This window comes from Heptranchias perlo, chromosome 9 (genome assembly GCF_035084215.1).
Source record: "Heptranchias perlo isolate sHepPer1 chromosome 9, sHepPer1.hap1, whole genome shotgun sequence".
In the NCBI taxonomy this organism is placed as follows: domain Eukaryota; kingdom Metazoa; phylum Chordata; class Chondrichthyes; order Hexanchiformes; family Hexanchidae; genus Heptranchias; species Heptranchias perlo.
The window spans coordinates 53,233,589-53,261,215 of NC_090333.1; the positions used below are offsets into that span (position 1 = coordinate 53,233,589).

Sequence of the window (27,627 nt, forward strand, 5' to 3'; positions counted from 1 at the left end):
TTAATTTCAGGCTTTCAATTGTTCTGTTTGTGCAACTAACCTGGTGATTACTTCAAAATAGTATAGTTTAAAACTATATTATCATGTTACAGCAACAGACAGTTAATCTTTCTCACAGTTACAATATGCTTAATGACCTTATGATATACAAACAAAGCATTGGCAGTATTGCACGAGCAAGCTCCAACAAATTAACCATTTCCATTCTGGTTTATTACATTCATCCAAAGTTATTTTCAAACATATCTCAATTGTTTGTGAGACCTTGCTATGTGCAAATTATCTGCCATGTTTGCCTATATTATAACTGTGACTACACTTTACTTGTTTGTGAATTGCTTTGGGACATCTTGAGATGTGAAAGGCGCTATATAATTGCAAGTTCTTCTTGTGCTGCTGCGCTTTTTTAGATGATTTACAACATATTGACACCAAAAAAAATACTTTAAACTCACACATAATCTGATCCTTATATTGCGGCAACTCATTAGTACTTTTTCATGTCAACTGAATTGTTAAAATATTTGATTCATGTACTACTTGAGCTTTTTACAACCATATCCTACAGTGATAACTGGAAAATATGCGGCAGTGGTAGGATCCTTCATTTTTTAATATAAGATGACTTTCATGTGTCAATGTAAGTGCTTGTTTCAGATTTGCATTTTTCTCTTGTATCTATATTGATAAACTTCATTCTATATGGTCAACCCAATAAGTATCATCACACTGTTTATTCTTACTAAAATTTAGTTAAGATTTATTGGTTTTATCTGCTCTCCTTGGTTCCCTACAACATCTGCTCTTAGAAATCTTGCCACTTAATGGGGTTCTGGCAGCTATGTTTAGCAACAGCATCATTGCATTATAATTTAAAGGGTAAATCTTTGGTTGAGTTCTTTAGTCAGTTTTGGCTGCTTTTGCCAAATGTACAGAGTAAAGTGAATAATACTTAATTTGAGTTATCAGACTGGCATTTTTATAAATGGCATAATGAATTGCTATTTGTTTAAAAACATTACTCAAATCTTGGCTACCACAAAGAAATGCAATGTATTGCTTTTTGTTATGAGACTGGGCAGCACTGGGATCTTTATAGCATTAAATATAATTATTATACTTATCTAAAGGCCTCCATGGGCATGATCATTTTGTTCAAACTGAAATTATTGTCGCACAGTAAATCAGTAGCGGAAATAGAGCAATAAGGAACAGGCATGATAAAGCAAGTTTGACACTTGTAATTATAGAAGTTTATATAATTTATTCAGACAATGGCTCCTTATTTATGCTTGTTCATGCAATGTTAATAGGTCTGTATATTTGCAAATTATATTAGATTTCTTAAAATACATTTTATATTTTTTTTCCAGAGCCCTTCAGCTAGTCTTGTTAAATAGCAATGTACAGAAAACAAAAGCAGAGTGAGCAATAACAACAAAATCTAGTGTTCATCAAGAAGATAGACTGCCTATTACAGCGTTGATTATCTGACCTATTGTATTTCTGATTTATAAATTCAGCATATGTAAAATGTCTTTAAATGAATGTTGTTTGTGCTGAGTTAGCTAGTCTCTGAGGGGACAGCAGTTGGGAGTCACAATTAACCTGCCTACCCCTGGGCTGCAGAGCAGAAAATTCAGCCAGGATTCCTGGCTGCAATGCTATTTAGTGACCCCTGCTGGAAAGTGTTCCTGCGGACATTGGACGAAAACAGTTAGAGCTCAGTTATGATGCCCTACACAGTTGAAGAGCTTGCCGACATTCATAATCTAGGCTCAGACATGAAGAATGGCAACCTGGACAGCTTTTGGAGGCTGCCAGTGCCTATGGGACTCGTCTGCAGCAAGAATGAATACCATGAGGACAGGAGGGGAGGAAATACTCTTAGCGGTAGTCTCACTGCCTAGAACCTTAAAACAAAATCTTCGTATCTACTGGATGGTTATTTTACCCACTTCTGTTTTAAATGACAAATTCTGAGATCATTTGGGGTACCAACTCAGATTAATTCCTGAGGCTAACAGTGTTAGGAAGCAATACTGTCAGGAGAGATGGTCATAAACTGAAGAGTGTTTTAGCAATAACCGGTTGTTAATTTAACTCCTTCCAACTAGCAAGCTCAGTACTCTTCAAAGCCAGAAACTGTGGTGGCATCAGTATTTAACAAATATTCAAGTTGACAGGATAAAAAGATGTTAGAGTTTAATTAAATTCCAGCAGTAGTTATGTTGCAAATATTATTCCTTTTTGGAAACTTTGTCATATGTGATTTTATAAGCCGTATAGTGTCTTGCACTGGAATTATGAATCCATCTCAGCATCAACTATGATTACTTGAGATGGATTTAGTTGTTTGTTTAGTGTACTATATTCAAACAGCTTCTTAACTTTTACTATATCTGTTTGAAGATGGTTGTTTTCTTCTATTTTTGTTTTAAAGTAAGCTTAATTAGAGTTGGTGCCTTGCAGCATTGGTAGTTTGTGCTAGTTTTATAGAAGTGTATTGTCACACCAGTGGAAATGTGTACTTGGTTGCAAATATGCTTCAAAAAGCATTTTCCTTAAATATATACTGATACTTAAAAATTGTATTTACATAATTTTGTGTACATTTAATAAATAACTAAGCAGTTTTGCAATACATTGAAACAATGACTGGAATGTAGACTACATTATTTGCTTGTCTTTCATGCTTATAGATTATGTCATCCAACATTTCATGATGCATGATTTTTGCATACTGCGCTGCTCTCTACCATTTATTTTAAATATAGATATTTTTTCTGTTTGTCTGTCCAATAATCCTTAGCTGTCACTCAGTTTTCTCCTGGCTATGAACTTTACTGTGGCCCCACTTTTTGTGATGAGCTGAGATGAAGTGAATGAGTGTGAATATCTTATGTGAATCTTAATTGAAGCACTAGTTTTAAGTTATCTATAGTTTTCTAGTCGATGCATTTATAAATTTGAGGTTTTGCTGTAGGTTGATCTTTGACTGTAACAGATATGACAGAATGGGGTTTCCAAAGTAATTATTGTTAGATTATACCTTGTGGACACAAACTTAAAAACTCAAACTAAAAAGTTATTAACAGTAGAGAAATTATGTGGTTGGATATTGGGTGCATCTATCATATTTCCACGAGGTCAGCTGATGAATATTGTACAATAAATTAGTTAACTTTTATAAGCTAATTTTGCCTATTTTAGTCTTATAACTCTAGAATACTGTAGTGGGATGTGAGGGTGGGGGTGGGAAGAGGGAGAGAGACACAAATTCATACGACTTTGATTTAATATAAATATAAGCTACCAGCAAATTTATTTTTAACCACAGAGTTGACTGAAAAGTTCTTATGCACTTTTAAAGTCAACTTTTGCTTGTAGTGTGACTGATTTTTTTAAATGTTTGGTTCACCAGTGAAACTGCAAGCCTATGACAGAATGATGTCTGAAATAATTACCATTATTCTAGTGAGCCATTGTTTTGAAACCTTAACAACTACCTTCAGAAGACTGACAGCAAACTTCATACTATACTGATTTCTTGTCTGAATTTGAATGGCAATCCTATCTGACAGCTCAAGTTAACAAATTTCAGTAGAAATGGATCAAATTCAACAGTCAGGTTGATTTTGATTAAGGTCAGTTTCAATTCAATACGACTTAATTTGACCAATTTGTGGAGATTGCACAGGTAAGCCATGAAATATATCGTTTTATTTATTTTTTTCTTCCTTGTATGCGTGTCACAGTCATAGAAATAGGTAAGAACACAAATGCACTAATTGGCAGCACATGGAGCTTAAGCTGCAGTCCCATGGAGTGATAGGACTTGTTTTTATACTTGCAGTTCACCCTGCCTTAGCTCTCAAACTTGTTGGGGTAGTACCAGTTAGAGACTTGGAATTTTCCCACTATGAAGAAGCAAAAGTTGGAAGTCCAGTCTTTCCAAGTTGATTACCTAGGGGCAAACTAGCAGCATTGTTGCAGGCCACAGAGCAGATTCTCTCATTATCCTCTTGGTTGGGGGAGGATCTGAAAGAAGAGAGGAAGTATTTTACATTTTTAAGTATATCAATTGTCCAAAAAGAAATTGAGCAGACTTTTTCTATTCAATTTTTGCCCATGTATCATTTATATACCTAAGCTGCAAAATACTAAGGATATAATTTTGTCACTGGTCATGGAAATTCCAGACTCCATAATGTGCTTTCACAGATTCTTGCAAGCTTTGCTCTCCCAGTGATCTTTGACCTTGGAAAAATCTGTAAAATGGTTGTACAGGACATATGAGCACGAGGCTAATTCTTGAACAGGAACAAGTAACTGTAGGTCAGAACAGTACCGAAATATGAAATGTTTGTGGTAGTGTTGGTTAAGGGATAAGTGTTGGCCAGGACACTGGGAATTGCCCTACTTTTTTTAATGTTATTGTTGGATTTTTTATGTCCACCTGATCAGGTAGGTGGGGTCTCGGTTTAAGGTCTGATCTGAAAGGCAGCACATCTGACAACGCAGCACTCCAATAGTACTACACTGAAATGTCAGATTATGTGTTGAGGTCGTAATATGTCTTGAGCCCACAACCTTGTGACTCATGAGTGCTAACACTGAGGCAAGCCAGGAAAGTGGGAGAGAAGAATGCCAGCATGAACTGGCGGTGGGAAAGGAAAAAGAGTGTCAGTATAAACTGGGGGAGGGAGAGACAAGGATCAGGTTGAATTCGGGGGAGGAGGATAGAGAGTGCCAACATGAACTGGAAATGTTGGACGGGGAGAACGTGAGCTAGGTGAGGGTTTTTGAAAGGTTAGTGTCTGTAAATTGGGCCCAGAGGGGATAGAGTGCCTCTGAATGTGGTGGGGGTATAAACCATGAAATGTGGGGGGGGGTAGGGGAAGAGTGCCTCTGAAGTGGGGAGGGGCTGAAGTGTCTCTTGAGGTTGTTTTTGGGGAAATGATAGTCTGGTTGGTCTAGAAAATCCAAATTTTTTTTTATGGTTAAACTCTTACAATTATGAAGTATAAAACTAAACACCAGGATGCATAATTTTAATGAAAAAATTAAAAACTTTCCAGAGGACCATGCACTTGAATCCTACATAGAAGTTCAACATTGATTTGGCACGGGGTGGGGATTAGTAGGTGGGCCAGGTATGAAAGAGGTGTATGCAGTTCTAAATTCTAATGAGACCCACACATTGACAGCAATAGCATAACATGAAAACAATACAAGGCCATCTAGTATGCATTTTGAATCATCAGGTAATTCAAAAATATGTACAGACAGAGCAAAATTTTAAATTGGCTTTAAAAAAAACTTGCTTTATAAAGCACCGTATCGCATCTTATCAAAAGCATCTCAAGACATTTGACACACAGTGAATTACTTTGAAGTACGCTGACTGATGATTAGGCAACTATAGCAACCATTTTGCACATGGCATGACTCCACAAACATAGTGAGAAGAATGACTAGCTGATGTGTTTTTGCGAGTACTGGTTGAGGGAGAAATGTTGACCAAGATACTCTGAGAACTCTCTGCTCCTCCTTTTGGATTTTGAAGATCTACTTAACCAATGGAACAAGCAAACTGAAGTTACAGCCTTCTGTCCCAGTGGTGAGAAGGCTACCAAATGAGTGTAGTTCCTCTTGTCCTTGCAAATCATAGATGATATTTTCTTGTGCATGCTCAGGTTCTGGGGAAATTATGTATTGGCAGTACGTGCAGGATACATAAACTTTGAAAATGAAAACAACCCTATTAGGTAGATGATCTTTTTTTATTTTTTAGTAAGAAAAGAATATATTTGCAGGTTTCCTTTCCTCATATCCCTTACCACAATACAAATGAGACATCAGACCAGAAAAATTGAAATACTTGTACACATGTTGGAGTCTGTGGTGACCATGAATTATGACTGTTTGTTACTGCACTGTGATTTTAATTAAAACATTCCCAAAGCAAAATTATATCTTATTTCTTGTTATTCAGATATACAGCACTGAGAGTTGTCACTTCCTGAAAATGTTCTCCTAGTATCAGTGGCAACTCCTCCAGGCAAATTTGCATTGCTGGGCCATGTACATTGAGGTAAAGGGATAAGCAGCTCGTGTTCCTGAAGATCACTAAGCACTGTCCAGCTTAAAGAAATTTTCAAATTGATTTTCCTTCTACAATATTATATATTTAAATGTTTAGCATCCTGTATTAAAACTCAACTCCAGACACAACATATTTCACAATATCTACTGCTGGATATAGTTTTCTTGGAAGCAAAATTTGCTTTTTTTTAAAACAGTTCTTGACTTTGAAACCCAATAATGATATTGTTTTCTTGCTGACTTTTTAAAAATATTCAGTAGAGACTATGGGAAAAGCCTGAAGCTGTGAAGAGATTTGGAGTTTCTTGTAGTAAATCTCTGCAGCTACCATCAATGCACACATGCAAAGTAATATTCAGAAAATATTATTAATTAAATCTCCATTATTTTTGTGGATAGACGCTTTAGGAGATATGAGGATTTTTGAGACTGCATGTTTTAGAATTAACCAACACAGTGGTTTCAGAACATACCTTTAGAATTGAATGCAGTGTTGTTGATATTCTCTTCAAGCCTTCCCTGCTCTCATTTCCTGGTGGGAAGCTGATTGTCAACCAGTGGTGCACTAAAGCTCTGTTAGGATGGAGCCTGTTGTTCCTGGGTAAGCACCATCATGCTGAGGTATTCTTAGCATGTGATGAAAGTGTAGTGTTCAGCTAAAAGGAAGGCTGCACTCTTCAAGCATGATAGAGTTCTAGAGCTGCCTTAAGATTGTATCAAAGTTTTTGCAGCATTTTTATGCAAATTAAAGAAAGCCTTTACCTTTACAAGAACAAACAAGGAAAAATGGAGTAAATTCTAATGAGAACATGCAAAATAGTTTTTTTTTGTTTTTTCAAGACAACCCAGAATTTATACCTTGCATGTGTTATGCTCTGTGATGTACTTAATTTCTGGTATTTCATTGGACAGAGATGGCTGAGGTTTGGTTTTGAATAATACGATTACAAATGATAAAATTTGCCTGTTACTAAAATTAAAATAATGCCTATTTCATTTGCTGCACAATAATTAAATACCATTGTTATGCACAAATCTATTGAAATAATTTTCTGCTTTCGAATTTATTTTTTTTGAGTGCCATAGAATGTTTTAAATGTGATCCAAGTCTAACAAGTACATTACATACAGTTTTTTTTTACATAGTTTTGATTTATAGTCCAGGAAGGCATTCAAAAAGGAATACAAGTTCTTAAAACTTTTGGCATTTCTCATTTGTTCAAGAATTGCATATAAATTGAAAATGACTATTAAGCACTCTAGAGGGAGAAAAGGATATGAGCTAGTTTAATATTTTAGGAAAAGCCAAATGTTGCCAAGATTTTATTGGCACATCAGAGATTTTGAACCTATGATGATGATTAATTGTTGCAACCTTTTTGCTTTGTATTGTGGAGTAACATCCTTTTGTGACGGACAAGTAAAAGTGAGGTACCTCAATGTTTTTTTAAATTAATTCTGATATATTGAAATGCAGATATTAATGTTACTACTAAGCAACTTCCCCCTTTTTCACCTTAAAAAACCCATTGCATATCACTTATTGTATGGTGTTTTAAGGCAGAAATTATTTGTTCTCAAAAATGTATCTGGCAAGCTGAGCCACCACCTAGAAGGACAAGGGTAGCAGCTGCATGGGAACACCACCACCTCCGTGTCATACACCATCTTGACTTGGATATATATTGCTGTTCTTTCATCGTTGCTGGGTCAAAATCCTGAACACTAGTTTGGTATAACCTTAACCACACGGATTGCAGCAGTTCAGGAAGAAGGTCCACCACTGCCTTTGCGTACATCCTGAGTGTGAATTGAATAAAAAGTCAAGTCTACTGTGAATAGTGTAATTAGGACTGTCAATTAACTGAAGTCCTAGATGCTGTCTTTTACCACTGAATATCTATGCATAAACAATCTAAAAATACCTGATGGAAGTTACCTCAAGCTTAATGGCCATTGAGGATTTACTGAAGCAAGTTACAGAAGTTTCAGAAAACTTCTTAAGGAGATCATCCTTTGACAGGGCTGCTGGTTCTAAACTGGAATTGATGAGATGATTGATTTTTAATTACTAAAAGGAAGAGTGTGTTCCAGCATCTTGTAAACTGTCTGGGAGTGTGAGAGGTGCTAGAAGAGCTTGACCCAATTGTGAGAGCAACAGTCAATTCTTGGAGGGACTTGGGCTTTATAAATAGTTCAGAGTTGGTGATGGGAAAAGAAGTGTTTGGCACGGAAGAGGAAAATGTGCTTGGAGGCAGCTATAGCAATGGAGCAGATTTGAAAGTTCTATTTGAAGTCACAGGAGATAGGCCAAGAAAGTTGCTTTTTATGGATAATCCTTTTTTGGTCACAGCGCACAGGTGCCATCATACTCAATGGGATGCTTGATTATTTGTTTTGTATTTAATTCTATTACCTTCAATTCTATCTTTTTTGAAGGAGCTCATTGGCTTAATATTTGCTTTTATCTGGGGGAGGAAGAATATGTCTACTACAGAAGAGAGCGTTTTAAAAATAAAGTTACAGTAAAATGAGGGGTGTGTGGATCTTTGTCATATTGTTCATTTTTTAAAAAAAGCCCTGTTTTGAAGAAAAGAAGTTTGGATTCTTACTCAGGACCACTCCATGACAAAGCTCCAGAACAGCCATATTTTATCATTTTTTTGATAATGCTGATCCTTGATGGTTTTAATTGAATTGATCTCGATTTAGTGCATATTGGAACAGGATATTGAAAAATTGTGTACACAATTAAATGCCTTTAGCAAAGGAAGAGAAGGATAAAGATTTGGTGTGAATAGTGATCACTGGAAATGTCAGTAAATGTAACTAATCAAATACAACGTCGTAAGTTGTGTGCAGAATGACATTTGACTACATCAAAAGTTATTTTGATCTTTTATAGATCAATAATGAAAAAGCAGCTGGAATATCGTGTGCAGTTTTGTGTACGTGACTTCAAACATTTTTGGAAATGTTGGAGAGGTTTCAGAGGAGAGTAGGAAGGTGATCCCAGAATTCAGTGCTATAAATATGAGATTTGCAGGGTTGAGCTTATTTTCATTGGAAAAAAGAATATTGCGAGTCTTCACAAATGCTGCGGGGCATAGATGATGTAGATGTAACCTGGCTATTTGATTTGGACTGTAAGAGAGACAGATAAATTGAACAAGCCTCAAGCAAGGTTAGAAATTCAAATTTTTCCTCAGTGGTGGATGTGTGAAACAGACTCTGAGCAAATGTGTTAAGACTGAGTCAGAGGTTGGTCTCTGTGGCAAAAATGAAGCATTTTTTCTGAGTTAAAAAATCAGGTCCACTCATGAAACTGGTCCCGTTTGTTTTAATGCTCAAAGCCCCAAAATATTGACATCATGTCTGGTCACGTATCCGAGGAAGTGGCCAAGCCATAAACTTCAAATACAAGCATCTTGTAACAGGCAGCTCTCTTTGAATTGGAGACACATTTAAATGTACATTGACTGTGTCAAATTTTGAAAAATATTCCTAACCTGTCTTGTTCAAATTGGGAAGACTGTCCAATGCCATTAGTGACTGAGAGAAAGGCCTGAGCGACTCTGTGGATAGTCAGTAGCAAACTGCTATGAAAAGGGGTTAATATTCAGGCTTCTTGTCTCCGGTCTCGTCTACATTGCAGTTTGGCGCATCAGACAGTAGGAGGGATAGTTAAGCCTGTAGCTACTGTAAATCAACAATGTACCATTGCAATTGTTCACTTAGTTCAAATAGTCTGTTTGGCAGTTTATGGTTTAATGCACAGTCTAACATCTTTCAAAGTCAAAGAATCCCACAGGCTGAATACAGAAAGTACAGAGGAGATCTAAAAAAGGGAATAAGAGGGGCAAAGAGAGAGTATGAGAATAGATTACCGGCTAACATAAAAGGGAACCCAAAAGCCTTTTATAAACATTATAAATAGTAAAAGGGTAGTCAAAGGTAGTGTGGGACCGATTAGGGACAAAAAAGGAGATCTTGTGGAGGCAGAGGGCATGGCTGAGGTACTCAATGAATACTTTGCATCCATCTTCACTAGAGAAGAGAATGCTGCCATTGTAGCAGTAAAAGAAGAGGTAGTAGAGATATTGGATAGGATAAAAATAGATAAAGAGGAGGTAATTAAAAGATTGGCAGTACTCAAGATAGAAAAGTCACCTGGTCCAGATGGGATGCATCCTAGGTTACTGAAGGAAGTAAGGGTGGAAATTGTGGAGGCTCTGGCCACAATCTTCCAATCCTCCTTAGATACGGGGATAGTGCCGGAGGACTGGAGGATTGCAAATGTTACACCCCTGTTCAAAAAAGGGGAGAGGAATAAACCCGGCAATTACAGGCCAGTCAGCCTAACGTCAGTAGTGGGAAAACATTTAGAGACAATAATACGGGATAAAATTAATTGGTACTTAGAAAAATATGGGCTAATAAATGTAAGTCATTATGGATTTGTTAAAGGAAAATAGTGTTTGACTAACTTGGTTTAGTTCTTTGATGAAGTAACGGAGAGGATTGATATTGTGTATATGAACTTTCAAAAAGCATTTGATTAAGTACCACATAGTAGACTTGTTAGCAAAATTAAAGCCCATGGGATTAAAGGGACAGTGGCAGTGTGGATACAAAATTGTCTAGGGGACAGAAAGCAGAGACTAGTGGTGGATGGTTATTTTTCAGACTAGAGGGAAGTATACGGTGGTGTTACCCAGGGGTCGGTATTAGGACCACTGCTTTTTTTGAAATACATTAATGACCCGGACTTGGGTATAGAGGGTATAATTTCAAAGTATGCAGATGTCACGAAACTTGGAAATGTCGTAAACAATGTAGAGGATAGTTACAGATTTCAGAAGGACATAGACAGACTGGTGAAATGGGCAGAAACATGGCAGATGAAATTTAACACAGAGAAGTGTGAAGTGATGCATTTTGGTAGGCAGAATGAGGAGAGGCAATATAAACTAAATGGTACAATTTTAAAGGGGGTGTATGTACACAAATCTTTGAAGGTGGCAGGACAAGTTGAGAAAGCTGTTCAAAAAGCATATGGGATCCTGGGCTTTATTAATAGAGGCATAGAGTATAAAAGCAAGGAAGTTATGCTAAACGTTTATAAAACACTGGTTAAACCTCAGTTGGAGTATTGTGTTCAATTCTGGGCACCATATTTTAGGAAGGATGTCAAGTCCTTAGAGAGGGTGAAGAAGAGATTTACTAGAATGGTGCCAGAGCTGAGGGACTTCAGTTATGTGGAGAGACTGGAGAAGCTGGGGTTGTTCTCCGTTGAGGGGAAATTTAATAGAGGTGTTCAGAATCATTAACGGTTTTGATAGAGTAAATAAGGAGAAACTGTTTCCAGTGGCAGAAGGGTTGGTAACCAGAGGACACAGATTTAAGGTGATCGGCAGAACAGCCAGAGGCAACATGAGGAAACATTTTTTTATGCAGCGAGTTTTAATGATCTGGAATGCACTGCCAGAAAGGGTGGTGGAAGCAGATTCAATAGTAGCTTTCGAAAGGGAATTGGATGAATACTTGAAGGGAAAAAAATTGCAGGGCTTTAGGGAGAGAGCAGAGGAATGGGACTCATTGGATTGCTCTTTCAAAGAGCTGGCACAGGCATGATGGCCAAATGGCCTCCTCCTATGCTGTACCTACTATGATACTATGAGCACATGTGATGCAACCAAGTTAAAATGCAGTAACCAAGAGTTTTCTGTTTGATCCCAAGGCTCACTCTTAATTACCTAGTTATTAGTCACATAAAGGCATACTGTGGGTCATAGATGCGAGGCTTGCCTATTGAAGTGGTCTCAGCTGCTGAACCAGAGAAAAATATCTAGAGTAAAAACCCAACAGTCTCCTTTGGACACATAGATTGTCTACTTTGTGTGCAGTATGGATCCCTGTTTGCTCTGCTAACTAGCCAGGAATTTCCAAAGGCAGGGTCTGCAATAGTTTGCCATGCACTGAACGCAATCTTCAGTTCTCTTCCTAGACTTAAGATATTAATTTCAACCACCTTGGAAGGATTAAAGACTGAGTGCCTCCTCCTAGCATTTGAGTGTGGGACCTTTCAGTATTCAACTGACTGAATTACCTGCCCATAACTTCTTCAAAAACAATTGGGACGAATATAAGACACTGAAAATCTACTACTCATACCAGATTTCAGAAGGGCACTAAAATGGCAGACGATTTGGAACAGGTTAATTGGCTAACCCTACTGGGTGGTGTTGAGACCCATGTAGAATACAAATGGAAGATTTTTAAGAACAAGATAAAAAATGTAGAAGACAAATATGTACCCAAAGCCAAAAGAAGGGAGTGGGGTAACAAAAAGCCAAGGTGGCTGACTGGTCATGACAAATAAGATGTAAACAAAAATGTTTCTACAATCTAGAGGCATCTAATACTCGACTAAACAGAGACAAGTACAAAAAGCAGTTAAAGAAAACAAAGGCTACCATTAGATCAGCTAGAAGGTTAATGGAAAAGAGGATTGTGGACAGTCATGGAAGTAATGGGAAAAGCTTTTTCAGGTATGTGAAAAGTCATGGACAGGTCATGAAGGACTCACGGGGTATGGTGGAAATATTAAATGAGTACTTTGCATTGGTCTTCACTCTTGAGGACGATGTTCGACTGTTACAATTTAATGATGATGTTAATAAAATTCGTAATATTAACATAGGTGCACATATTGTTTTAGATAGAATTAAGAACCTGAAAATAGATACAGCAGTTGGGCCAGATGGTATCCACCCGAGGGTCCTCAGGCCCTCACGTGCTGTGCGAGCCCCTTGCCCATATTTTTAAAAGCTCGTTGGAGTCTGGGATGGTTCCCGTAGACTGGAAGGAGGCTAATGTAGTCTCCATCTTTTAAAAAAGGAGACAAGACAGACCCAGGTAACCATAGGCCCATTAGTTTGACATCAGTAATAGGAAAGATGCTTGAGGGAATCACTGGGGATGTAATATATGATTACTTGGATAGAGAGGGACATATTAGGAACACCCAACATGGTTTCAAAAAAGGTGATGTCTAACAAATTTGATTATATTTTTTGAAGAAGTCATTAAGATGGTGGATGAAGGAAGCCCAGAAGACATTGTCTACTTAGACTTCCAAAAGCTAAGGTACCACACAAGAGGCTTCTCTACAAGATCGAAGCCTCTGGTATTAGTGGTAATATATTGAGCTGGATTGAGAACTGGCTGGAAGGTTGTAGACAGAAATAGTTATAGATGGATTCGGATCTATTTGGAGACCGGTCACCTATGGTGTCCTGCAAGGATCGGTGTCGGGACCGTCGCTCTTTACTATTTTTATTAATGATCTAGATTTAGCTGTTGGGGGCACGATCTACAGATTTGCAGATGATACCAAGATTTGTGCGAGTGTTAGGACTGTAGATGATGCTCGACTGCTTCAGGCGGATCTTGATGTGTTGGGGGATTGGGCTTGTGACTGGAAAATGATGTTTAATTTGGAAAAGTGCAGTGTTATGCTTGTGGGAGGGACAAAATGCTCAACATATGTACACCCTTCAGGAAAAAGCATTAAGGCTGGCGGAGAAAGAAAGAGATCGAGGCGTTCAAGTGCACAGATCTCTAAAGGTTCATGAATAATGCTGTAGAATGATAGCTAGAGTGAATAGGGTGTTGGGTGCATTTATAATATAATTGACTAAGAAAAAGCATACTATTTTGTCCTTGTACAACACCTTGGTAAGGCCTCAGTTGGAGTACTGTGTCCAGTTTTGGTCTTCACATGGTAGGTGATATTGAGCCTTTGGAAAGGTGTGGAGGAGGGCCAATAGACTAATTCCTAGTTTAAAGAATCTTAGTTATCAAGATAGGCTAAAAGAGCTGGGACTCTACACTTTGTAGAAGGGTAGACTTAAGGGTGATCTGATTGAGGTTTATATGATGAAGGGAATAGATTGTGTTCGAGTTGACCGTTTGTTCCAATTAAATACATTAGGGAGAACCAGGGGTCACAATTTTAACTTGTATAAGGTCAGATCTAGGTTAGATGTCAGGAGCTGGTTCTTTTGCCAGAAAATAGTGGACCTCTGGAACAGGCTGCCGGCTCATGTGGTGGAGGCCGATTCGCTGAATTCCTTCATGAGAGAGCTGGACCAGTTTCTGACTGGGGGGAGGGGGAGCGCGAGCGCGGAGATCACCTCTTACAAAAGGTAGAATTATCCGTGATCTCCTGGACTAGTTTTGATCACCACAGGGGGTCGGAGAGGAATTTCTCAGATTTTTCCCCCCCAAATTGGCCTGGGTTTTAATCTTTTTTTGCCTCCCTCAGGAGATCACATGGTTTTTGGGTGGGGTGGAGAGTGCATATATTGTGATACACAAGGTATCAAAATAGTGTAGGACAGGCTGGATGGATCAGAGCGTCTTTTCCAGTCCATCATTTTTCATATATATATTGGGAAAAAGATTGGAATAATTCTGGACCAAGGTGACTAAATTTACCACAGGATATGGTGGTTCCTGTGCTCCTGGGGATAGGGAAGGGTCAGCTGATAAACATTCAGGTGAACTGGGGAGAATTGTCTGTTTGCAACAAATTGGGGCTGCATTGTGGAGATGTGAGGATGGATAAATATTCTGAAATTTTGTTTGATAACCTTTTTGGGATTGGACAGCTTTCCACCAGATTAATCCATGCTGGGGTAGTTTGTACATTGTCTGTGACAGGAATGGACTTGATGGGCTAAAAGTTCTCTTCTCTCTCCATGCTTACAAATGGTCTTTTGCCAATGAACAAGCTCTCCTGCTGATTTCTAAGGCTGAGAACATTTGGTGCAAGATTACTTCTCTGTTATTGTAACAAAATCATAAACCTGTTCTTTATAAAGAGTTTTATGATTTTGTTTCTCTGTGTGGAGGAAATCTTCCTGCATCGAAAGCTGACATTTTTTTTAAATTGACTTTAAAATGTGATTAGACTAGTAAAGAAATCCCCAAGTTGCATATTCAATCTGTGTAAATTTTAAATAAACCACTCAACTTTTAAGTGTGCTGGAAACATATTGTTGAAGATGAAGGCCATTGTGTTGATAATTTTGGCTGCAACTGGGAGGCAAGCTACGTAGAAGAAAAAGTGTTTTTAATATGATTAATTTTCCAAAAAAATAAGATCAATAGGGCATTAATAACATTAAGACATCTCTTAAGAAAGGTCAGCACATAACCTTGGCATTGACATTTCTTGGAGCAATGCTTTTTTTTTGTAAAAGTGACTCAAGAAGTCCTCTAATTGTAATAATTGAATTGTAACCATTTCCCATACTTTTATCATGAGTAACCTCATGTATAATGCTACCACATTCTTCTTGAATCAACAGTTCCCAAGGTGGGTGTCCAATGCTGCAGTGTTCAGCTACCAAGTTGTCCTACATTTGGTGTACTGTAACTGCTCATCAATAGATAATTAAACTGATGTGCACATGCCTTTGCAAATTAGTTTTTTTGCCATCTTAAAAGTGGACTCGAGTGCTCTAGTAAGGTTGCAAGCTAAATAAATATTGCTTCAAGAATTGTAGCTGCTTTTCAAAAGGAAATATACAGCTGGCAGTTGTTGTGCCCTTAACAGCATGTGATCATTTGAAAGGAATTTAAAAAAAAAATTGAATAGAATTACCAGCTAACCACTTGATATTTACTGCATTTTGAAAGGACTGTGTAACCCGAGAAGTGACAGGCAAGAGATCAAAGGCATGGTTTAGTGAATGAGTAAAGGGCCAGAAACTTCCTGCAAAGAAAACCCAGCTTACTATGGCAAAACCCAGTTTTGTTTAAAGTCTTGTTTTATATACAGTCATTAGTCCAATTGTGGTTCAGGACCGGCCTAAATGGTCACACAGGGTTCCTTTGTAATTTTTCATTTGAAGAGTTTTAAAAGAGACAGCTTATACAAGCTGTAATTCTCAATTTGTAAAAACAAAATGTGTGCATTTTATTATTCCTTAGATGCCTTAAAATATCAGTACAATTTTAAAATAAAGCATTACTGATGGACATAGGATTAAGCATTTCATATAAACTTCTAAAAGTTTAAAAGAATCCAGAGAGGAGGATGCATAAAAAGAAGTGTATACCGTTTTTAAAAAATGCAATGTTACCTGTCAATATGATACTTAAGGGAGGGGAGGCGAGGTACAACTTGTGTTTAGGACTACTGATGACTGAGCTGGTTAAGGCAATGAGCAGATGAGCCATACCGGCAAGGAAGATTCGAGGTTTGACTTTTGTTGAATTGGCTGATCTTAGTTGGGGCAGCAGTTAGGAAACTATAATGACTTCAGGGAACAAAATATCAGCCAAGGTTTTGTTTTATTGCTATCCAGTGACCCATGCTAGAAATACACGTGTGAAGGCAGAACATCAGGTGAGACAGGACCAGACTTGGTTCTGATGCCCCTCCTGGCCGAATGGCCTGCCTAACTCACATTCTGGCATTGTGCATTGAGAGTGACCAAATGGATGAGGTATCAAAGAGCACCTGGCCAATGAGGAACCATATTCCAGCAAGGAGTCAACATCCTCAGGAGAGATGGGGGGAAAAACAGACAAAAACAAAAATAATAAAAACAAAACTGAACAGATATTTAGGAACAAAAGATGGATTTTGCACATGGTCAGTGCTAAGCCTCTGAAAACAAAAAATTGCTAGATATAGGTTGGTTTTATTCTACAGTGGCGAACTGAGCTTCAGAGAAGCTTCAGTTAAATAGTCAGTGGTGAGAGGAGTTGTTTAGCCATTCCTTGCAGGCTCTAATTAAATTGACAGCCCTGAAATGAAGAGCAGTGACTGAACCATTTGTTTTGATCCCAGAGCTGAGAATTAACATTGGTTGCAAAGTTACTGCTATGAACTGTGCAGAGTTAGTCACTTCAGTCTGGGCAGAGTGCTTACCCTCCATGTTTGCAAGTGGGCTGGAGTTATAGGCAGTTTTGGAACTAGAACGAGCAGCCATCTGTTTGGGAATAGAGCGCCCCTGCTGTTTTAAGCTACTAGACGCCCCACAGTTCGCCACTGATAATTTAATTATGCCTGAGGCATCAACTGAAACATGACAGAGAATAGTATGAACTACAGAAGTTCCACTGGTGTAAAGTGGAGTATTTGTCAGTATAGTTGGCAGTATCTATTTTGTATTGTTTGAAACTTTAGTGGACTGCAGTATTTTTTTTTAAAGTTTTGTATAACTACTTTGTCCTCACTGGGAGGCCCTCTTCCACCAACAAGCCATTCATTTTAATGATTTTTTTTTCTCTGTAGCTTACTAAAGGAAAAGGGTTAATAGTTTTGACCTAAAACTATAAAGAGTGTAAAAGAGCTGCTGCCTATTTTAAAGGGAGTCTTGAAGATTTTGAGTTTGAAAAAGCACAAAAAATGGCTGTATAATGTTTCAGGAACTGGGACTTGACAGATGATAGTAACTTGGGCAAAATCTTTTAAAAAAATGAATAAATGTGATATTTAACAAAGGATCTGATCTGAAATCTGACATTTCTGAGCAATTTCCAAGTATTGCAGGCCAATTTTAAGAAAAGCTGTCAGCTTTGATGGGCTAAGGATCAAGCACTTGAGCCACTAGTATAGCCCAAAGGGCTTTCATTTTTGCCGAATGGAATTCATAATGACAGGATTGGCAAGCCAGTTGGAAAAATTAGAATTCTGTGCACTGAAAAAAGCCACAGTTATAAATGATGACTGGAAATGATTTAATTAATCAATTGAGCAACTGCCTGATGGTGAACACTTCATATCCTGACTAGTTGCTGGTTTAAAATATATTTTGAGTCAGATTGGACTTTGATTATTGGGAGGCTGGTCAGAATTTAACTCTTTACTCTTAACAGATTACATTCAACAGAGAAAACAATATATTAATCAAGATGGAATAAAAATGATTTACACAGTTCACTATAAATTGCATTGATATGTATATGTACATAGAAATAATATCTTAATTTACCTCTTTTTCAAACTCCTTTCATCTTTGGTCGTGTCCTGCATAATAGACCATGGCCCTTCACCTTGGTTTTGAATCTTCTGTTAATTTTTGTGTGTTGTAAGTGTTGTCAGTTTTATAAATCATAATGTTTAAGTGCTTGCAAGAAAAAACATGTTTTTTTTGAAAAAAGACATCCTGTCATATCAAATCCTGTAACCTTAACATTATGATTTTCCCCGTCAGCATCTTATTTCAAGAAACTAGATATTACACACAGGTTACAAGTTGAAGCAGGAAAATTGGTAAACATTTAACAATTAACGATCTAGGTATAAACATTATTTTTCATTGTAATTTTTCATAACATTTTTTTACAGAAGAGAAAACTCATACACTGGTTTTCATGCTGATAAAGTACTGGTCTGTATTCTCAACATAGCATTTAAAGGAAGGTACATTGACAGCCGAATTGTGCATATTTGTACAGTAATTTAATATGCTCTTTTTTTAACAAAAAAGAGGCTGACTCTTTACTGTCTGTCAATTCTCCAGTCTCACTGAGCTTGTCCTGTATGTTGACAAACAAAATGTATTTTGTCAGGTTCTAGTGAAGGCTTCCCATAATTGCTAAATAGAGTGACAAAAGAAGAATGAGATGTGTGAAACTTAATTCAGTCAGTCACCCCAGCGATGTAGCAACATGCTGCTCAAAAGAGATGTGTAATACTTGTCAGTCCCTATACAGTGAAGCCTATCAATCACTGAATGATGAAGTGCTGCATAATGGAGATGGAGAGAGAAGCGAAGGTCCAGTCAAAACCGAGCTACTCTGGAACATCTGGGTGCTTGTTACAGAGTAGTATTGGAAGAAGTCTTGGAATGGGTACCTTGCTTGCTTTCAGTCAAGGAATATCGACATGTGGTGGGACTGGAGTGGAGGGCAGGAGTGATTAAATGACAAAAGGGATGATGGTGCATGGCAAAATGAGGTGATGATGAGACAGGTATAGAAACAAAAGATAGGTCCAGAGGAGTTGTAAATGGTTACAGCAGAATAGCACAGGAGGAAGGAAGCATGGAAAATCTGGCAGACCTCCTCCACTCCCAAAACACATTGATGTTGTCCTTAATTGGGTACACACCTATTGTTTAATTTTGAATCAGCACATTTAAGAAACAGTTAAGGGTTATTCTCTCACATCTGCTGCTTCTGTTGATCATGTGGCAAGTATGCTCCTGTAAGACACTCCATGTGAGTATATAAAGGTGAATTTCCGTGGCTTATTAAGTTGAGGAATGTCTATGCTGGGGAATTAACAGGATCCCACTTTTGGACTTAGTGGTAGACTCAGGCCAGGGTATAGCACAGGCTCAATTTAGGGTACAGCTTCCTTGACATTGTTTTAATACTACCTGAGACATTATAGTCTTTCTTAACCCAAATTCATCAGTGAAATAATTCTATGTCCCACATCAATCTCCATGAAGTTTTTCTGAGATTGCTATTTTAACATGAGGTTATGGGCTGTTTTGTGCAGCGGTCACATGCCTACTTGAAGCTGAATTGAGGCTGCCCAAACTTGGCTGAATGTCGTCTTTAGAAAAATGGATACAGTCCCAGAAATAGACAAATACTCTTTGAAACAGGGTGGTTAAGTCATCTGCACAATGCAGCTAGTCTAAGGTTGGAACATTAAATTAATCTGAATTTTTGCTTGATTTGGGGTTGGGAAGAAATTACATGGATCTCTACCCAAGAGGTTTAGCTATGAAATTGAGTGAGTTGGATTGGATACGTGGCCTGTGAAGGGAATGGGCATAATGGGTAGAAATGAGTTTTCTAATCCTCTATTTAGAACAAAAGAATATAATTTCACTGAGAATGTTATACCCATCATAGAATGTATGGTCGCACTCCTTCAACCTGTGTTAGATTTGAACCCAAGTTGCAGAGGTCAAAGGACAGTTTTATAACCCTGACTACACCTTCAGTTCTGTTAACTGTGCCTCTGATAGCCTAAATTGAGATTTTAACTATCTGGTTTTATCTTTTTTGTGGGGGGGGGGGGGGGGGAAGAAATAGTTTTTTGTGGCGGGTTCATTTGTCAGATGCTAACCAAGTCCTTTATCTTTGGTTAATACTTCATAATGTCTGGATGAGTACAGCTCCAACAACACTCAAGGAGCTCGACATCATCCAGGACAAAGCAGCCCGCTTGATTGGTACCCCATCCACCACCCTAAACATTCACTCCCTTCACCACCGGCGCACCGTGGCTGCTGTGTGTGCTATGTGCAGGATGCACTGCAGCAACTCACCAAGGCTTCTTCGTCAGCACCTCCCAAACCCATGATCTCTAGAAGAGGACAAGGGAGCAGGCACATGGGAACAACACCACCTTCACGTTCCCCTCCAAGTCACAAACCATCCCGACTTGGAAATATATCGCCGTTCCTTTATCGTCACTGGGTCAAAATCCTGGAACTCCCTACCTAACAGCACTGTGAGGGAACCTTCACCACCCAGACTGCAGCGGTTCAAGAAGGCGGCTCACCACCACCTTCAAGGGCAATTAGGGATGGGCAATAAATGCTGGCCTTGCTAGTGATGCCCACATCCCATGAACGAATAAATAAAATGATGCATAGATTTTATTTTACCAACCACGATTTGTCATTATTTTGTATTGGTAATCTGTATCAAATGGTACAAGCAAATGATATTTAGTTTCCCACTCATTGTGACATTTATTGAAATCCAGAAAACCAAGGTGTTTGGTACGTTTCTCATGATTTTAGAGCTCTGAAAAGCTCAACCAATTTAGCGTTATAACACTACTTATTTATCCTTGTTTGTATACTTATGAATCACTGACACAACTCGTGTACAACAAGCACCATCAAGTGGACAATAAGTGAACTACAGTAATATATATATTCACAAAATTTCTAAATATAATGTCACAGGGACAGTACCGCACTTGATTTTAATGTTTACTATTTTTGTTGATGAAATTAGACTTGAATTATTTGTGTTCACCTGAAGTGTTGTGACATTGAATGTGAGATTTTAAGAACATTAGGCTGTTCTGCCAATTATGCAGGCAGATTCTTGGTTTGTTGCAAAAAAAACTTTTCAGATTCTATTTAAATCTCCTGCCTTCCTCGTGCCCATTCATTAACTGAGAAGGAGTAGTTCAGATAACCTGCGTCTAGGCTTTGCTTCACCCTGATGGTGAACCAATTACCAGGAGTCACTTCCTTCCTCACTGGGGAACACCAAAACTTCATTTGACTCCTGGCCGAGATGAGGAATTCAACAATCCATATGTTGTCACCATGTTTCAGTATGTCAGAGCGCTACACCACCGACTTTAGGATTTTTACCATGTCGTCTTGATGAAAATACTATACTGGGCATTGTTGCTGGTTCTTCATCACAGCAAATGAAAAATACTTTAATCAAAAGACAAAACCATTGCTGAAGCTGAAATAAGTATGGTAGGAGTTTTGCACATAACTTGTGGACACAAACTGAATTGCAGATGAAGAAAATTCTCCATGTTATCAGATAACTAAAAACCAATCCATATTTTGTGTTTTCTACTGCAGTGTTGTGTTTATATTAAAAAAAGTTACTTGATTTGCAATTCTCAAACTTTATTTAAAATTGTAATCCTGTGATTTAGCATTTCAAAAAAAACCCTGAAACCACTAAACTCGTCTTCATGAATATCTGACAGTCATCTTAGCTATGTGGTGTTATGAACTTTTAAATGAGATTATGCCATTTCTCGGAAGTATTCTATTAAGTTTTTGGCATGTATACTAACCGAAACAAAGTTTTAAGAATTTCCTCATCAGTCCTGAAATTACCTTTTACAAAGATAAAAGTTTGAACCTATTTGCCCTAGTTCTACCTCCGTGGTTTATTTTAAAGTAATATTCCAGGTTATTTTTAATACCCTTAATAATCTTATATGACTCTATAAAATCATCTTTCAGCCTCCTTTCTAGGCTGAGAAACCCAAGTTTCTACAGTCAAGGCTTATAACTCAGACCCCTGACACTGGGGATCAGCCTCATAGCTTTTTTCTGCACTTCCTCCAATACTTGAATGTCTCACATATTTCACAGTGACCAGAACTGGATATAAAATTCAAGGTGCGGCCTGACCAGAGCAATATAAAGTTTGATTATTATCTCCTCTGACTTATATTCTACTATTTTGGCTGTGTAGTCCAGCATCCTTTTGGCTTTGATTGCTGCTCTGCAGTGGTTGGACATGTTCAGCATCAAATTTAAGACTTCTAGGTCTCTTTCAGCTTCATTCTTAGCTATTTTAACATTCATGGAGCATGTGTGTTGTTCATCTGCCATTGTTGTGATACTTGCATATTTTGTCTGGCTCATTTATATAAATTAGGGACAGTGGTGATCCCAGCCTGAGGCACCCCACTCCTGATAATCAATTCCATTATTTTACATAATGAGTCTGCAGTTGCTGTGTCTATTTTGTCATTTTCTTTGAATTTAAGCACTACATTTACCTGTTTCCAATCTACTGGTACCTCCCCTCATGTCCATTGACATGTCAGTGCCTCACGGATCTTTGCAGCTCTCTGGGATATACAGTTTTAAAACTGGGATGTTTCAGCCTTTGTATTAATTCAACTCCTTTAGTAGTCAAGCTCAGCTCTTTCATGTCACTTCTCTGGAGTTGTCATAGGTGCTCATTTTTTAAGTAAAATCTATCAAAACAAAGCAGAGACATTTTATAATTCTATTGATTTTTTAAAAAAGACTATTGGCTGAGGATACTTTGTGTAAAAATAAAATTGGTAAGTAAGAATCATAAGAACATAAGAAATAGGAGCAGGAGTAGGCCATACGGCGCTCGAGCTTGCTCCACCATTCAATAAGATCATGGCTGATCTTCGACCTCAACTCCACTTTCCCGCCTGATCCACATATCCCTTGATTCCCTTACAGTCCAAAAACCTATCGATCTCAGCCTAGAATATACTCAACGACTGAGCATTCACAACCCTCTGGGGTAGAGAATTCCAAAGATTCAAAACCCTCTGAGTGAAGGAATTTCTCATCTCAGTCCTAAATGTCCGACCCCTTATCCTGAGACTATGCCCCCTAGTTCTAATCTCTCCTCATAAGACAACCCTCTCATCCCAGGAATCAATCTAGTGAACCTTCGTTGCACCCCCTCTAAGGCAAGTATAGGAGATAAGGAGACCAAACCTGTACACACTACTCCAGGTGTGGTCTCACCAAAGCCTGTACAATTGCAGTAAGACTTCCTTACTCTTCTACTCCAACCCCCTTGCAATAAAGTAAGTAGTTAATGTTGCTAATATTGTGATTCACTGAGGTGAGCAGAAAAGAGCCACAGGCTTAATATTGGCTGAAACAAAATTTCCTTTGCTCTGGGATTTACTGAATGAGTTCCAATTTAGCTAATTTTGAATTTTTCCTGGAATTATTCTGAAAGATGAGAGAGGTGGATAAAGTGGCTGAACATGTTCTCAATTTGTTAATAAAATGAAAGGTATATTTTCTGAGAAAACTTGATAGAATCTCAAGTTACATGGCTGTTAATTCTGACAGCCATCTATCTAAGGAGCAGGCTGATACTCCGAACTCTTGTACTGGATTGTTGTATTACATCAGTTACCTCTACATAGCTGGAGGGGCCCAAGTTTGAATTTCAGCCTTTCCTAATATTTGATCTCTCAGCTTTCTTTAATGGGTAAATTGTGCCAGATCGTGGTTGGTCCACTGAGAGAGAAATTCAACTCGCGTGAAATGGGTGGCGCAACCCGAACGTGCGCCCGAAGACGTCGACCTGAAGCCCATTCGAAATTGGGCCTCTTTTATATTAAACCAGTGAGCTGCGGATACCAATCAGGCATCCTGATGCAGGGCCTGACCAATTCTGGCCAGCTTGCAAGTCGGTCCGGGAGGGGAGAGGACCAGGGCTGGAAGTGGCCCGCAGTATTTTTGTGGAGCCAGAAGGAGCACTGCTGCTGCTCCTGGCTCCACAGAAATGAAACCATTAAAAGGTTTCTTACCGCCTAGGCCGTTCAAGACCCAGAACGACTGGGCAGAGCATAAGTGGTGCAAATTCATTTTCTGACCAGTATTAATCGGGGTCCTACAACTGGCATTAAAACCCTGATTTGCATATGCAGGATGTCGCTGGCTTCTAATTTTGCAGCCGGCACAGTTCTGGGGGAGTTCTGGCGCAGGATTTCACGACCTGAAAAGTTGATTTAATGCCCAAAAAATGAGCGCAATGATGTTGAATTTCTCCCCCACTGTATCTTAGGAGGAAACTGAAATTACAAAACCAGCCCACTGATGGCCTATCAAAAAGACTGTGCATATCCATGCAGAAGTGCACAACATAAACTCTTCTACTTTCTTGACTGTTGGAGAAAACAGTGAGGACTATTGGGACAATGCAGAGGAATTATGAAATAAATGCTTGAAACTGATATTTTCATTAGTTGCACATAAAGACGCACAACTTTAAGCAGGGAAATCAAGTGTAAAGTTCTTGGCTGAGAGGGTAACCTATCTTAAAAATGCATTCCAAGTAGAAGCACTGCATTAAGAAAATAAAATTACCTTATATCAGCACAGTTCTAACTTGCTAATCAAACATGACTTTATATTGTAAATAGCTTGCAATTTTAAGAGCTCATTCTTTAAGGTTAAATATATCTTGAATCTTCTCAGTTAGCTTAGAGTTCTCGTAAATACCTAAAGCCTTCAATAAGATTGAAATAAACAAACATGGAAGTGTTTGAATGATAGTTTTAATAACTAGCCAAGGGGTAGAATCAAATCATTATCAGAATCCTACTTCCAATCATTACAGTGAAAGGACATGTCATAGGAAACAGTTTGGAGCCAAAGGGTTTATGTAATTGGTTGCAGAGCATTTGCACAGTTGATTGCATAGTTGATTGCACAGCCAGTTTTGAAGACTATTTGGCTCCAGCCCTGCTGCCATTTTCCCACCATATATATAGTTGTTTATCATTCCGCTTTACAATTTTAATCATTTGAAAGCCAAACCTAGACAATCAACTGCCTAGTTGAACTTCAAAGCTAATGGAATAGAAATAGCCATTGTGACCTAAAGGTTTGTAGCAAAGAATACGTGGGGTATTCAAACATAAAACATCTTTTTAAGAGGATACAGTTACAAGAAAGAGTCTAATTAATGCAAGGACCAGGTTTATGCTGGAGGGCCTTGAAAAAAGGAATAGCTAAATCTTTTTCATTTTTAAGTGAAACTAGTTGTGCAGTTATCAATGTGCAGTAATTCCAGTTAACTGTTTCACACGGTTCTACTGTCTGCCCAAAGATGCTGACAAGCAGGAGGTACAACCCAACAAAAGGTCTAGCTGCCCTCTGTACAGAAACTATAGCAGCCCTTTTGTGACCTCAGCAGGGGCTTCAGGGCAGCATTCCATCCTGGAGTCCATCATCCTTGTCCCAGCCATGGACTATGTGATTCTCATTACAGACACCAGGTGGGCACAGGTCCAACTCTACCTCCTGCAGTGAATTGTTGAATGGCTGCTTGGCAAACTTTGCAGTTACATGGCAGAGGATTACAACACAAGCTTGGATTTGAGAGACTGTCAGTAGGTTCCAAACCAAATACTATGATTTTGAAGTGTAGTACAGCTGATCACACATGAAACCTTTAGCTGGTGCATGTGCTGTTAGCCCAGATAGACAACCTTCTGTCACCTGCGACCATTGAATGAGTTCAGCAACATTAGGAAAGGGACATACTTTACTCACAATATTTCATTGTGCCTAATAAGTAGGATCATGTCCATTTCTAGGTCTTCAAGCACTTAAAATGTGATTTGTAAAGGAACCTATTAAATTGTTAACATTGCCCAAGCAGTGTGTCCAGGAGACCTGCAGGGGCAGTAGCTCTACGTGATGGCTACTTTTCAACAGCAATTCAGTGTTTTCATTGAAAATATGTCAGGTTCAATTTTTAGAGGCACAGCTACCAGTACAGCATATTCCTATTTGGCCTTTGCTTGGTCCCCATGATCCTCATGGAATGCCTCTTTGTCATTGTAGCACATCTCACTGTGGCGCTTACAAACCTCATCTGGAGCCAAAATAAATGCCTTACTTTTTATAGCTATGGGCAAGTTCTTGCATCATCCAGCTGGCAGTCCTCCCGAGGCTGGTGTATCCTTTTCATGAGGTCAACGTTTGCAGCAAAACTTTGTTATATTTTCACTCTGTTGGCGACAGCAAATCCTTGTCTCAAATGCTCGGCTATTCATGAGATCTCTATGCTTATTTCATCGGTGGTGGTCTTGCAGATCACCATTGCTCTTGCTAGTGGAAACAGAACAAGCTTTGGCATTGGAAGCTCAGCTGGTGACTGCAGGAATGCTATGTTCTCAAGTGGGTACTGCCTGAACCACTGTTGAGGAAATGCCTTGTTTCTCAAGTGAGAAAAGTTCACCCATATGCCTAATATTTCGCAAATGAACTTCCCTCACGCAGGGAACAAGACATCGGTCTTGAACTGCAGTTCAGTCCATCTAACGTATCAACCAGCTTGAATTGTGGGTAATATATCTAGCCTGAGATACTTTGGTAAGCTGATGCGTCAGACAACAGAACAATATGTCAACAAACAAGACAGGATATAATGTCCTTTAGAGAAGGAAACCTGCCGTCCTTACCCTGTCTGGCTGATAGTGATTCCAGTTCCACATCAATGTGGTTGACTTTTAACTGACCTCAGTAGTAGCCGAGCAAGACACTCATCTTTTAATCCGCTGGAAAGGAAGACCAGAATAAAACCTGATGGACCACTTGGCTGTGGCCTAGGCATCCATTCAGGACACGACAAAGGCATACCCAGCTCAGTCAACCCTGTAGAGTCCTCCTCACTAATATCTGGGGACTGGTGTCCAAGCTTTCAGGTTTTCACGTTTTCAGGTCAACACCTAGCAGGGTGGACTGTCAATACGTTAAGCTGCATTTGGATCTACTCATGAGTGAAAGATGCACACCAAGATAATCCAAAATATTTTCCACACTTGAGGTTACCCAACAATCGGCCTTTTTGCATCATTGGACAATGACCAACTCTTGTCTTTGTATAGAATAAATTCTGGAGACTGTACTGTCTTTCCTTTCCTGGAAATGAATGTTTCTGTTTATGCCTCTTCTGTTTCCTTTAATAACTATAGTATTACAGAAGATGTAAGCGGTGTAAGTAAAAGTCGCCTTGTCACCTCTTACTAGCCTCAGAAACCATGGTTCTTGGACATCATGTTCAGCGATGCCTTTCAGATCTCTCTATTGTTCAAGAGAGACCTTCTCTCTTTACTTTGGGTCCAATTCTGAATCCAGATTTCCCTGATTTATTGTTGTCATCACAAAATGTTTTAAGACAAGATTGCCCTCCTATGTAGTTTTTCTCATTAAACATAATGCTGGTCCACTTGATATG

At 38.6% G+C, this 27,627-nt stretch overlaps 1 protein-coding gene and 1 long non-coding RNA gene across 4 annotated transcripts in view; one reads left to right on the top strand and one right to left on the bottom strand.

The window, feature by feature from the left end:
• Positions 1 to 27,627, top strand: part of kifap3a (kinesin-associated protein 3a) — a 181,056-nt gene that overhangs the window by 149,599 nt on the left and 3,830 nt on the right. Inside the window, exon 20 of one of the 3 annotated variants that reach the window (XM_067990448.1) lies at positions 1,374 to 2,630. The exons of the other annotated variants lie outside the window; for them this stretch is intronic. Within the exon in view, the coding sequence (XP_067846549.1) occupies positions 1,374 to 1,428 (55 nt within the window). The 3' untranslated portion in view covers positions 1,429 to 2,630. Of the gene's footprint in view, positions 1 to 1,373; positions 2,631 to 27,627 lie in introns of those variants that run through there. 3 annotated transcript variants of the gene reach the window in all.
• Positions 1 to 27,627, bottom strand: part of LOC137325394 (uncharacterized) — a 39,880-nt gene that overhangs the window by 517 nt on the left and 11,736 nt on the right. Inside the window, exon 2 of the long non-coding RNA XR_010963874.1 lies at positions 3,968 to 4,041. This is a non-coding gene — a long non-coding RNA (uncharacterized lncRNA). The remainder of the gene's footprint in view (positions 1 to 3,967; positions 4,042 to 27,627) is intronic.